At 41.5% G+C, this 14,051-nt stretch overlaps 1 protein-coding gene across 3 annotated transcripts in view; it reads right to left on the bottom strand.

The window, feature by feature from the left end:
* The window catches only part of GSAP (gamma-secretase activating protein), a 195,551-nt gene that overhangs the window by 18,130 nt on the left and 163,370 nt on the right, over window positions 1-14,051 (bottom strand). For all 3 annotated transcript variants that reach the window (XR_015877836.1, XM_088468827.1, XM_088468828.1), the window contains 2 exons: window positions 7,990-8,085; window positions 5,579-5,649 (listed from right to left, as the gene is read on the bottom strand). Coding sequence is in view for 2 of the 3 variants with exons in the window: in XM_088468827.1 (XP_088324953.1) it covers window positions 5,579-5,649; window positions 7,990-8,085 (167 nt within the window). In the remaining variant the exon portion in view is untranslated. The remainder of the gene's footprint in view (window positions 1-5,578; window positions 5,650-7,989; window positions 8,086-14,051) is intronic.

Raw genomic sequence — 14,051 nt, 5'->3', positions numbered from 1 at the left:
CCTGGTCCGGATGGATTAATTTTGGAATATAGGGGGAAAGTCTATTAGCGATTAATTTAGAGTAGATTTTCACATCAGTGTTGAGTAATGCAATGGGTCTATAACTCTGGCAAAGAGAAGGATCCTTCCCCTGCTTATGGATAGTGACTATTTGGGCTTGGAGCATTTCCTTAGGGAGGGAGCCAGTTTTAGTAGTATACAAAAAAAAGATCTCTAAGTATAGGGGATAGCTCTGTTGCAAATTTTTTGTAGAAAGAGTTTGTGAATCCATCCGGACCAGGAGCCCTCTCTGAAGGTAAGGAACTCATCACCCCCAAAATCTCTTCAGTGGACCATGCCGAGTTAAGGGATTCTAGATCCTCCTCGCTCAATACAGGGAGTTCCAAGTCCTTCAGAAAAGAAGAAATAAGGGTGGCGCTAGGTTGAGGAATTGAAGAGTAATCTTTTAAGTTATACAACTTCCCATAGTACGTAGAAAATTCTCTAGCTATATCTGAGGGGTTTAGAAGGGTTCGTTCATCAGGGGATCGTAGAGATTTAATTCTGTTTCTAGCATGTCTAGTTCGAAGTTTACTAGCTAAAAACTTGCCAGATCTGTTCCCCAAGGTATAAAACCTTTGTTGCATTTTAGTATAGGCCGATTGCATATGGGATAGGAACATCTTATGTAGTTGATTTCGAATAGAGACTAGTTCTCTTTTGACCACTCTAGAGGGTTGAGTCCTATTCAGTGACGCCACCTGGTGAAGCCTTTCCTGTAGAGCTGTCTGTTTGTTAAGATATTGCCTTCGAAGCCTAGCTCCCGTCTGGATGGCTACCCCTCTTAAAACAGCTTTCAGGGCACACCAAAAGGTAGGACATGAGGTATCAAGAGGGGAGTTAGTCTCTAAGTAAGTTGATATGGCTTCAGATAGTGCAGCAACCGCCTCTGGGGAGGACAATAAGTAGCTAGGGAATCTCCATTGTCTAGGGGGCAAAGTAGACTGGGGGAGATTCCACGTCCATGTCACCGCAGCATGATCCGACCATACTACTGGGACAATGGTAGATTTAAGGGTGTGCTGCAGTGTCCACTTATCTGTTAGTATGTAGTTGATACGAGAGTAAGAATGTGTACGTGAGAGAAATGTGTAATCTTTAACTTGAGGTGAATATGTCCTCCATGCGTAGTATGAATCAAACTCAGCGAGTAAACGCCGCAAAGCTCCAGCAGGACTTCCCCTCCCAGAGTAACCCTGAGCTAGTGGAGTTCTGTCAAGCCTATCATCCAACACCAGATTAAGGTCACCCATTAGTACTAAATTGTCCCTGTCTGACCTTTTGGAGTATTTCTAGAAATTTGCGTAAGAAGGTCGCTTGACGCGAGTTGGGGGCATAGATTGAAACTAGTGTGATAATTTTATCCTCTAATTTCCCAATTATAATAAGGTATCGGCCATCTTTATCTGCTATCTTTGAAGTTCGTTCAAACTGTACTGAACGATGGAGCAAAATGGCCACTCCATTTCTTTTAAAGGGGCCATTAGCATAGTAAGCAGAAGGATATCTGGTGTTGCTAATGACTGGGGGGGGCTAATGAGGAGAAATGGGTTTCCTGGAGGGCGACTATTTTAGCTTTTCCTTTGTGAAATCTATCAAGAGCAAGACATTGTTTATTAGGGGAATTAAGGCCATGTGTGTTTAAACTGAAAAACTTAACCATAGGGCATGGTAGGAAGCTGATACGAACATAAAAATAGTAGAAGTCCTGATTCCCAACTGGAGGAGGGGGGGGGGGGGGAGGATATGAGGGCAGCACAGGATGCCAGGTGTGGGGGGGAGGGGAGTAGAAAAACTGAAATGACCCAGAGTAAAAATTTGGGTCATAGTGTTTGTCTCCGGTATACTTTGGAGACAAAACCAAAAAAGGAAGAACAGTGGGGTGGTGGCCGACATAAGGCTCACCCATACAGTATTCTAATCAACATAAATAACTAATAATTGAGAATTATAGGGATCAAAATAAACATCTGACCGGTTCTATGATTTAACAAAACAATCCTATAGAATATGGGCCATTGAGAAATGGCAATAACATCACTACCAATATTAGATTATTCTTCACTATTTAGTCAATTTCCAGCTAATATCAATAAACATAATAAATGTCTAGCGAAATTGTTGATGCTGGAAACTGCAGACCATGTTTCTATTGTGATCCATATCCACTCAGAGTTTCGAATTTTGTAAATGGTTCCTGTAACTTAAAAATACAATATGTATAGTGGCGCTAGAAAGGTAAAGCTAGCAAATGAAAAAAAGACATTGAGATACCTAGTGAGAGATAAACAACTTTCAGTATCCACATTTGTCTTTGGGTATGAATCAAATCTATAACACTTAGCTAAGATACCTTTGGGTACGAGTCTATAGAGTTGGAATCGTCATACCAGTGACTTTTAGATGACATCACAGTCCCAAAGGTTCAATCGGAAGAGGTAGATTTAGTAGCTGAAATAGGAATGTCCCAGTCTGCTAGAAGCTTGACTCCAGCTTCAATAGAAGAAATCACGTATGTGGAGGACTCGTATTGTATCAGAATCTTGACTGGGAATCCCCACCGATAAGAGATGTCGTTTTCTCGGAGAGCAGCAGTTATAGCGTGATATGAGCGTCTTTTAGCTAGAGTGTAGGGGGGATAGATCTGGAAAAATTTGTTTGCCACCCAAAGCGTCGGAGCCCTCCGCCAATCTTGCCGCCTTTAGGATATTTTCCTTAACGTGGAAAAAAATGAATCCTCATCAGGGTGTCTCTGGGGAAATTAGAGGATCCCCTCTTGGTCTCGGCAAGCGGTGTATTCGATCGATAAGCAGATCATGCTCAGACGCTGATGGGAGTAGTTTCTGGAAGAGCTTGATCATGTATTCCTGAAGCTCGCCAGGCGCGACAGAGTCTGGGATGCCTCTGATTTTTAGATAGTTTCTTCTTGACCTGTCCTCGAGGTCTGCCAATTTATCTCTGGTGGAAGTCATCTCGGTTTGTAGCTCAGAGTGGGCTGTGAGAAGGCCATTGTGGGATTCCACCAACTCCTGCATCTTGCACTCTAGGTGGTCTGTACGTCCCGCTATTCCCACAATATCCGCCCGGAGAGATTGGACCGAAGTTTCCAAACCTGTGAGAATATCTATACGAAAAGCGGTAGACAGCTGTAACATTGTCTGGGTAGTGAGAGGAGCCGAAGGATCAAAATCCAGACCCACTCCTGTCTGTGGAGGGGATCCCATTGTCAAAGGCATTACCGCAGACCCTGAGGGCTTCACTGGAGTTGTTGTTAGTGTTTCATTTCTGGGCCTAGTTGGCTTTGGGAATTGAATAGGGGCTGGCTGACGGGGAGTTTTCCCTCCTTTCTTCGTCGGCATTATGTTAGATGAATGCAAAATCGAGGCACCAGGAGTGAATTTAGGCAGACAGAGTACCTGAGATGATATAGTGTTAGATCCGGTCGGCAGTACATTACTGTATGGGTGAGTTAATAATCAGTCCATTATAAGAGACATCCCAGTCCCGGCCCCGCTCATTGGGCGTTATCTTGTGGGATTACATATTCAAGATTCAATAGAGCAAGTGTATAACATCCACTAACCTGAAGACTTTCACAGAGAGATCACAGGAGTATGACAGGAGTTGATCTCCCAGTGTCTGCCTGTAGATCTATGTCTAAAGCATCAAATATCTTGTAGTTTAGTGTAAACTCTCACCTCAGGATAAAGGCAGGCAAGGCTTTGCTCAATAATAACTGGGTGCCTTTTTACCCTGGATTTTTGACTTTACAGGGCGCCTCGTATGAGATCTTGCATGCGTAGTGGGCTGCACTGTGTACTCTAGTCCCCGGCTTCAGGTCAGCGCTAGGCCGCGATGTCTAAACCTCGCCAAGGATCTCCCCACAGACAGCTCCAGGGTGCCGGCAGCAGCACCAACCCCTGAGCGCTCGGCCGGCGAAAGGGAGGAGGCCGCGACACGGAGAAGGAGGCAGCTCGGAGAGTGGAGATGGGAGTAGCAAGATGGCGCCGGCGGGTGCTACAGTGAGCACTCGGCGTTTGTATTAGGTCCGTTCAGGGGCCCCCCGCTTCAGACCAGCGGCTCCACCAGATGGCCCAGATGGTAAGGGGAGGATATAGTCCACTCCGGCAGTCGGGGGGGGGGAAGGTTAGTGCGGGATCCGGGGTCAGTCAGTCGTGCGCTACAACGGAGCTCAAGGTGTAAGCGTCAGCCATCTTAGCTTGCTCGGCCACGCCCCCGTTGCTCCCCCTTCTTGATCTTTCATCTGAACAGAGCTGTCCTTTGTACTAGGGCTGGGTACCTCCCTAAAGTGGTATCCCGGTTCCATTTGAATGGAGAGTATGGTTTTGGGCCCTCCAGTCCTCGAATCTTTCTGCAGGTAAAAAACTTTCTTGGATGTGGTTCGTGCTCGTCGGATCTATGTGGATCCTACAAATTCCTTGAGGAAATCAGATTATTTTTTTGTGCTGTATGGCTTTCACAATCAAGGCTGGCCAGTTAACAGACTGTCATGCGGAGCAAACGAGCCAGAGCCAATCTCTCTGGAACAGTAAGATTAGCTTGCATGTAGGCCTAACAGGCTTACAGCTCATTCTACTCGGTCTGTGGGACCCTCGTGGGTGATTAGATGTGGTGCTTCTGCTGATCAATTGTGCAAGGCGGCCACGTGGACTTCCGTCCACACCTTTCTCAGGTTCTATGCCTTTGATACCTTTTCCTCCCAGGATGCTTCCTTTGGGCGTCGGATTCTTCTTTCTTATCATCAGCATCCCCACCCTTAGGCAAATGGCTATGGGACACCCCCATGGTATCCCTGTGGATCCCCTATGGACCCTGAAGAATAAATTAAGGGTTATGGTACTTACCTTTGTTAACTGTATGTCTTAGAAGTCCATAGGATCCACAGGACGCCCAACCTGACGCATCTGGCCTCATTGAGCGAATCAGTGATCAAGAGAAATACTCATTTACTGGGAGAGTGTTTGAGATTAATGTTCTTCCTCTTTCCTGCTCCTGGGCTTATTTACAAAACGGTCTGCCTGTGGCTTGGGGCGGGGTACATGTTGAGGACTGAAGCATCCTGGGAACTAAAGCTTAACTGTTTGGTGCCTGGATCACTCCAATCAAATACACCCCAAGGTATCCCTGTGGATCTTATGGATTTCGAAGAACGAGTTAACAAAGGTAAGTCTACCATAACTCTTAATATTTTCGATTTGTACCTCTTAAAAGTAGCAGTTTTGCCTCGGGCCCATGTCCCCATTGTTCGGGAGATAGCATGCCCCCTCCCCATACTTTTTCCAACATCACCCAGATATGTATTCTGTAAGCCTTGGTATCTGAATGGCAATCCATAATGCTGCAGATTAGACTAGCCAGAATAGGGACAGGGGGTCAGATTATGTATTTTTAATAGCCAACTGTAAAATAAATTATTGCAAACTTTTAAAGCCCAAAGGCCCGCTCATCTAGTAGAGTATTGTGTGTGACAAAAACATGGGTACTAGATAACTAAAATCTGCACTATCCTCATACTTACAAACATAAAACACCCGGCTCTAATGCATGTTTTCTCCAAACCACCTCCAATATCTGACATACCAGGTCCAACTAGAATGGAAACATATTTAACACAATAAACATGCAAATATTTTAGGATTCAGGATAACAATGTGATATTACATATTTCACACAAGGTGTGAACATGGGTGACTAATTATGTGTGTCCCTCAATTATTCTAAATTAATTATTCAAAAGAGACCTTCATTTAATACAAAATAAAAGTTAAAAATTGTCATATCTAATATTAAAAAATATAATTCTTAAACTGTACTGCTAGGTTCCAGGTGAGGATCAGTGCATAGTTACATTGTGTTAGTGTACAAACAACAACATATACTGCAAATTAATACAGATCACACACTATATAATCTCCACATCAATACTTTGCCACTTGTATTTACACAAACTATTTCTACTAACTGCCACTTGTATTTACACAAACTATTTCTACTAACTGCCACTTGTATTTACACAAACTATTTCTACTAACTGATCAATTACTTGGTGTTAAAAAAAGACCCACATTTTCTTTTCTTTGCTTATTCATTTATTTAAAACAATTACTGTATATAATCATACTTGTATGCTATTACATACAGAGACTACAATCTTACCCAATAATCGGACTAAAAAGCACAATGGTTTTTCAACCTATTAAACTCCCAACCCCCCGTAGACTGAGTGACCAATTCTGAAGTGAATTTACCCTTCCCTTGATGCTGACAGATCAATGTGACAGCATCATATGTAGTAAAGAGAGCATTATATAAAACTGTGGGATGCCCAAATAGTCCTTAAAGTTTGGGTTATACAACATTGGCTATAAAATGAAAATGCCACCACTTTGTATAAAAGTGGTAGTTTTATATGGAATATTTTTTTTACAATAGAACATTTTAAATTGATGTTTTTTTTTCAAACCATATTCAATAATTTTATATTGTGTTTTTCCGCTGTATTTCCTATGTTTAATATCAGGATGCAGTGATTTAGTTAATGCTACACAATATATAAAATTTGTAGGATACACAACTATTAGATAGATTCAGCAGTGCATATTTAAAAGCTTAAGTATATCCTGTCTGAAGAAAATACTATAGAATGTCTTTCTTTTCAGCAAAGCACATAACATTTTTCATTTTATGCAAGATGTAAGATTTATGTGACTTGGAACACAGCATGTCAGTGGTTATCAGAAGCAATGCAACCATATGAGGAATAGCAAACTAGTGAATGTGTTATGGGCGTACCCAAATAATACCTAGCCAGCTGCATTCTTGTAGTGGGGAACGCACTGCTGACAAAAATGGTGTACTAGTATGAATAAATCTTTCCCCATGCTTTACAAAACTCCAATCTGTACAAATCAAAACATGGTGTTGAATTTCTTTTATATAGTAGAGTTTTATTGAAGAGTTTTAACATACAATTTATGAAATAAATACTGGGAAGGGCAGTCATGATAAACAACAAACAGGAAAGAGGGTACATACAGTGTAAGTGGGGAAGAGATCAACACACAGCCGTCTTAACAACCACCGCCAGTATAGGAGAAGTATAAGGCTATGGCAAGGCAAGACGTATAATATGAGGGCTGTTGGAACCATTATTCAAAAGGGAATAGGCAGAGGAAGTGTCCTGAAAGCAAATGGACTCCATATCACACATCCTTTGAATCTTAGCAGTAATGAAAGAGATGCGGAGGAGAAAGATTTCTAGAACAGAGAGATTGCTGCTCTGGTGGCTTTAAGCATATGTCCCAGGACAGGTCTATTAATATTCTGCAGCAGTAAGGGATAAAATGTAGGAGGGACAACTAGCAGGGGACAGTAGCTTGAATTACTTGATTAATGAGGATAAATACCTCATTCCAAAGAATAAGTTAGATATGGCACTCCAGAACAGTGAATGAGAGAATGGGAGTACCGACCGCACCGCCAAAAATCTTCAAAAACAGGTCGGCCATATCTTAAGCATTTTATTCATTAGTACAAACAATGAATTATCTTTAGAATGATTTATAGATTTAGACATTTTAAAAGTAGTTTTAAATATACGTTCCAAATCCAAAAGAGGTCTCAGATTTGATGAGCCACAGTGAATGGTTCAGAAAGCCTTTGATATCCACACCCGTGGCTCAGGAGTGCCAGGAGTGAACAAATTGCTAAGATGAACTAAATTAAATTATAACGTCTAAAATACAAGTTTGGGCGCAGTTAAACCTCCTTTCAACTCAGACAGAACATTTGACCTTTAGGTAAGTATGGGAAGCAGACCTTTCCTGGTATGGAAACGTTTACTCACTATATAAATGCATATTGATTATGAATGCTTTAATTGGTTTATAAGATGCTTATTAAAGAATTAGTGGTGCTTTATCCATTTACCTGTTTAGAAACAAAATCCAGAACAATCTTGTCAATCTTGTTTTTCCCGACATGATGCAGATGCTGTGACAGATGATCTTTTAATTTCACCATCATCTATAATGAAAAAGGAGCAGCATTAAACTTTCTTTAGAAACCAACTGAAGTTCTGCACATAATGTCATATGTAATGTGACACAGGGATATCAGCCATATTAGAAGAAAAAGCCTACATGTATTTTAAAACCCTTCCATGGATCAGACAGTCCCGCTGCCATTCCACTTGTGTATCATGGCCAGGCACAGGATTGTCAGGACTGCATAAGGAATGTGTTCAGGAACTGAAAAAGCAGTGGTTCCCAAACTCCACCATTACAGTCCACGTTTTAAGGATTTCCATGCTTGAGCACAGGTGACTTAATTACTACCTCAGTCAATTTGATTTAACTATCTGGACTCAAGCTTGGATATCCTTAAATACTGGACTGTAATGGTGGAGTTTGGGAACCTCTGTGATAAAGAATACTGGCACCAAGCCACGTCGATTCATTTCATCACAGCAGGACATAGACAGGGAGACCCAGAATGCTGAGATATACTACAGTAGGATTGCTGTCCCAGCATCTCAGGTCACTGCAGTATATATCCCGCCTTGTACCAGATCTTACCATGGCTGGTGGGGAAGGGGAAGTGTTTAACTAAAGAGGTGAGGGGGAAGATTACTACTACAGAGGGGGAGAAAGTTTTACTGTAGTAATAACACAGTTATAACACTGTTAATATTTGTTATACTGCTGATGCACCTAGTTTCACCCAGGTAGACCTCAGATATTTGAATTTCCTTCATACCAACTTAACTTAATTTATATGCTTAATTTTACGCCTAAAAAGGGGATCCACACCATTTATCACTCCAAATGCTGCCATCACTGGCAATTGGTTTTGAATATTGGACTGCGCTACAGCCCTACCTCTGAAGCTGCCACTCGACCCATACAATGAGCTTACAGTCCCACAGCACGTGGGACACACACACGCACTCGAGACCCACCCCGGCATCGCACGGGACCAATTTTGTCTTGCCAAAGCCCCCTGCATCTCATAAAAACCTACGCCATATCACCACAGTCCCCTGCATCTCACAACCATCCTGCTTCTCACTCCTGCCCCCTGCATCTCACAAGTGTCACCACAACTCCAGCTGCTGCTGCCCTGGAGCCCAGCCACTGGGATTTTCTGGGAAGGGCAGGAGAATCATTGATGAGAGATTAATATTGCAGCATTATCAGCAGCATGTCCCTGGGGTTGGGGCACCTGTGCATATTTCCTCCATGCGCTCCCTTCACCTGCTGCTGAACATGGCGATGAACAATGTCCTCTTTGCACAATGTACACTGTATTTCCTGGGCTCCCTAGCCAATGCCCCTGTCCGAGAACAGCACAAACTTCCATGGGAGGCGCATCCTGTTCACCAAGGGCATGTGGCTGATTGGGAACATCACGCTGGAGAGGGAGCACTTCAGGGTGGAGGAGTGGTGATCGAAGTCCGCTTGCAGGTTCAGCGTAGTGATGAACATCGGAATCCGATGGTTACAAATCATTGATGTTTTTGCTCCAATGGTAGTGTTTTTACTATTTGATGGTGGCTGTCCAATGTTTCCCACCACTGAATGGAAATCATTCGATTGTGTTCCATTATTTGTTTGTTTTTCATTCCTGATAGTTATGTCTCCCTTGGATCCTTCCAGACTAATGTGTCTGCATTAGGGCATCTTCATGGGTTTGTTAGAGGCTGTCTCGCATGCACTCAGTTTCCCTCAGAGGTGACCTTGCTCAGTCCCTGACTCCCTCCCCTCTCTAGGCTGCTGCTAAGCAACAGGGCACATTGCCATCTGTGATTGGCTCTTAATTTCTCTTACGGTCTCAGCACCCTGGCCAGCTCCTATACAGCAGCTTGGAACACATACATACACTATAATATATACACTACACTATTTACACTGCACCCCAAATCTAGGAGTGGTGAGTGCAGTGGATTTCTGACTTTGTTTATGCGGTTAATTTTTATTAACCTTTTGTGATCATAGCTTTCTCATGCACCCCATGTGCAAACTCGTTTATATTAACCTGTGTCAGCTGTCTTTTTGGTAGTGTGATAGAAGCTATGTCAGGTGACTGCCTTACCTTTAAAAGCCATTAGCTAGCAGGTGAGCTTTAAACCAGGTAACATTTTTTCAGTCTAAACTATGTGATAGCAGCTACCAGGTTTCCATCAGTGTGACGGATAGTGTAGGACCTGCAGAAAGTGGGGTCCCGTGATGTGGGCTGCGGGCTTAAATGCATTGATCAATCCATGAACTAAATCCCCATTATTTATTTACTTATTTATACATCATGGTGAGTGCTGGGTCTGTCTGTGTGTATATGTGTATATGTGTGTATATATATATATATATATATATATATATATATATATATATATATATATATATATATATATATACACAGTAATCGGCACTCCGCAAGGCTGTATATGAATAATTATGGTCGGGTGCCATCCAACTCCTCAGAGAAATATATACCACACAAGGCGGCACTCACGGAGAAATCAAAATAGGGTCACGACTACCTCTCAGCCATTCAACAGTTTCGGTTTATTCAAAAACCTTCGTCAGGATCATAACAAATAAACAAGCATCTTACCTTAAATAAGGACACCCATATGTGTGACAATCTCCCTGGTTTCTTTCCTTTCTGGCGCACACTACAGCACACCTGTGCGGAAGTGACATCCGTACGGGGAATCTCATCCCTGTCAGGGTAAAGTGACATCACCATCAACATAGTAACCAATAAACAAAACATACATACAATGCTGAAAATTTAAGTAGCAGTCTACAAGATCAAATACGTTACAAAAAGCAATTAAGTTGGAGAGAATCATTTACCATACGGTTTCAAAGTATTTAAATAATCTATCCACCAAGCCTCTCTTTGTAATAACTGTCTATCCCTGTTACCTCCTCTGCGATCATCTGCAATCTGATCAATCATTTTGTATCTAAGTGTTGCTAGTGAATGTTCCTTCTCCTTAAAATGTCTAGCGACAGGTTGTTCATTAGGTTTACCCTCTAATGCCAGTCTATTGGCACTGCAACGCCATTCTCTAACTTTTCGCGTGGTCTTGCCTATATAAAATAGACCACCAGGGCACCTAATGAAATACACAACAAAAGTAGATTAACATGTCAGAGTCTATTTAATTTTAATAGTCTTTCCTGAATGGGGATGACAGAACGCATCACCTATTACTAAGTAACTACAAGTTGTACACCCTTGGCAGTGGAAATTACCAGGCTATCTGGACAAGAAATTAGTTGGAACAGGGCTTTTAGGTGACCTCACATCTGTGCGAACCAAGAGATCTCTAATACTTTTACCTCTCTTGAAACAAGGGAGTAGTTTAATATTTTGCAATAAAAGAAGATCTGTATCCTCCTTAATAATTGGCCAGTATCTTTTGACTATCTTGTCACTGCACATATTATAATTATTCACCCATACTAAAGAGTCCTTAGATCTAGTACTCCGGAAGGTCTCTCGCCTTGGAATATTTAGTGCCTTCTTCATGGCTTTATCCAGCAGGTCTTTACCATATCCTCGCTGCAGAAATTTATTAGTCAAAGACATCTGTATTTTTTCATCCTCGATGTCACTACAAATACGATTAACCCGCAGACATTGAGAAAACGGTAGTCCTTGTTTTAAGGGCACTGGATGGTGACAAACGATAAGTTGTTACGGTCAGTGGGCTTGTGGAAGACTGAGGTTTTCAATTGCCCCTCTTCCACAGTAATGTTGACATCCAGAAAATTTATTTCCTTACTTTGTATATCATATGTGAATTTTATATGGTCATCAAGCCTATTGACATTTTCCATCATTGAAATAAAAAGTTCCTTGGATCCAGTACATATGAGAAACACATCATCAATATAATGTGTCAATAACGCAATGTGACCGGTATTCACTGCATTAGAGAACAACAAGTTTTTCTCCACTCTAAACATGAATGCATTAGCATATGTGGGGGCCACACATGACCCCATTGCACAGCCTAGCATTTGTACATAGATCGCATCATTGAACAAGAAATAGTTTCTAGTTAATACTAGTGTTAAAAATTTCAAGAAAAATGGCAGATCCGGTCCCAGATATACCAAGTTATTAGTCAGAAGTTGCTCCGTGGCCTGTATGCCCCTGTTGTACGGAATGTTCGTGTACACAGATACTACATCTATTGTGCACAAAAATAATGAATCCGGTAATATAGATAAGTTTTGCAGCTTACAAAAGGAAAGAAGTTGTATCCTTCAAATATGTCTGTTCTTTCTGAATTACTGGTTGCAAGTAGTAATCTAGATATTTAGATACCTCAAAGAATAATGACCACCGGGCCGAGATAATTGGTTTGCCCAGGGGTGTCCAATATTCTTGTGCACCGTGAGGAAGTGTATCAAGTACCGGGACTCGCGGAGAAGGCGTACTAAAAGCTGTAAACACAGATTTGGGGATAATTCCATCTTCATAAGCATTCTCAAGACGAAGCGTCAATTCACGTGCAAATTCATCAGTAGGAACTTTATTAAGTTTTTTATAAACCGATTCATCTGAGAGTTGTCTGTACGCTTCTGACAAACAGTCTGAGGTGTTTTGAATTACTATTCCACCCCCTTATCGGCAGGGCGGATAGTAATATCATAAGAAGCAAGTTTTTTTAATGCCTGAGATTCAGCTTTAGTCAGATTAAAGCCTTTATTCTGTTTATTCAGATCACAATCATCCAAGCATATATTCAGTATTTTACTAAATGTTTTGATACCGTGGTTAGTAGACAGCGGATCAAATGTTGATTTAGTTTTTATAGGGCACTCAAGAGGATGCGCTGTGTTCGGCAGATGCTCTTTATTACCAAAAATTTATTTTAACCGCAATTGTCGATTAAGCAGACACACATAAATTTTACTGTGAAATTTGTTGAACCTAATACTAGGGACAAAATTCAGACCTTTTGTAAGACTCTGAATTCCTCATATTGCAGTGTCCTGGAAGAAAGATTAAAAATTAATTTTTCTTTCTTGAGCCCCGCTTTCCTCTGCCACTCAGACTGGCCCCCTCTACGGGTATAGTGTCTTGGGTACTTCCTTTTCAACCTCTGGTAATCACCCAGCTTGGTGGACTTTGCTGTAAAAAAGGCTTCTTGACCCCTGTATTTTCTGACACTATTAGATGAGCCCGGTTCACTTGTCTCGGTCTCCAGAGGACATCTCTGATTCTTTCTAAAAGGGGTTCTATGTTTAAACAATCCTGGTCTAATCGGGGAGTTATTAACCCAGTTGTACACTCTACACTCTTCATAGGCTCTATTAACCACTGTCACCTTGTCTTGTTTAAATTGAATTAGATCATGTTTATATTTGTCAATGTGAATCCGCAATTTGTCAAGCCAGTCTGTAGAAGAGTCCGCTTTAATTACTGGCAAAGGACTCTTTAGTATGGGTGAATAATCATAATATGTGCAGTGACAAGATAGTCAAAACAGCCAAAAGATACTGGCCAATTATTAAGGAGGATACAGATCTTCCTTTATTGCAAAATATTAAACTACTCCCTTGTTTCAAGAAAGGTAAAAGTATTAGAGAGCTCTTGGTTCGCACAGATGTGAGGTCACCTAAAAGCCCTGTTCCAACTAATTTCTTGTCCAGATAGCCTGGTAATTTCCACTGCCAAGGGTGTACAACTTGTAGTTACTTAGTCTTTCATGAATGGGGATGACAGAACGCATCATCTATTACTATTACATTAAACAGACTCTGACATGTTCATCTACTTTTGTTGTGTATTTCATTAGGTGCCCTGGTGGTCTATTTTATATAGGCAAGACCACGCGAAAATTTAAAGAGAATGGCGTTGCACCGCAGCACCATTAGACTGGTATTAGAGGGTAAACCTAATGAACAACCTGTCACTAGACATTTTAAAGGAGAAGAAATATTCGCTAGCAACATTTCTTAGATACAAAA

The sequence above is a fragment of the Taudactylus pleione genome, unplaced genomic scaffold, assembly GCF_031769625.1.
Source record: "Taudactylus pleione unplaced genomic scaffold, aTauple2 ptg000086l, whole genome shotgun sequence".
NCBI lineage: Eukaryota > Metazoa > Chordata > Amphibia > Anura > Myobatrachidae > Taudactylus > Taudactylus pleione.
Note: the sequence above shows the minus strand (reverse complement) of the source record. Positions and strands in the feature narration are given on the sequence as shown.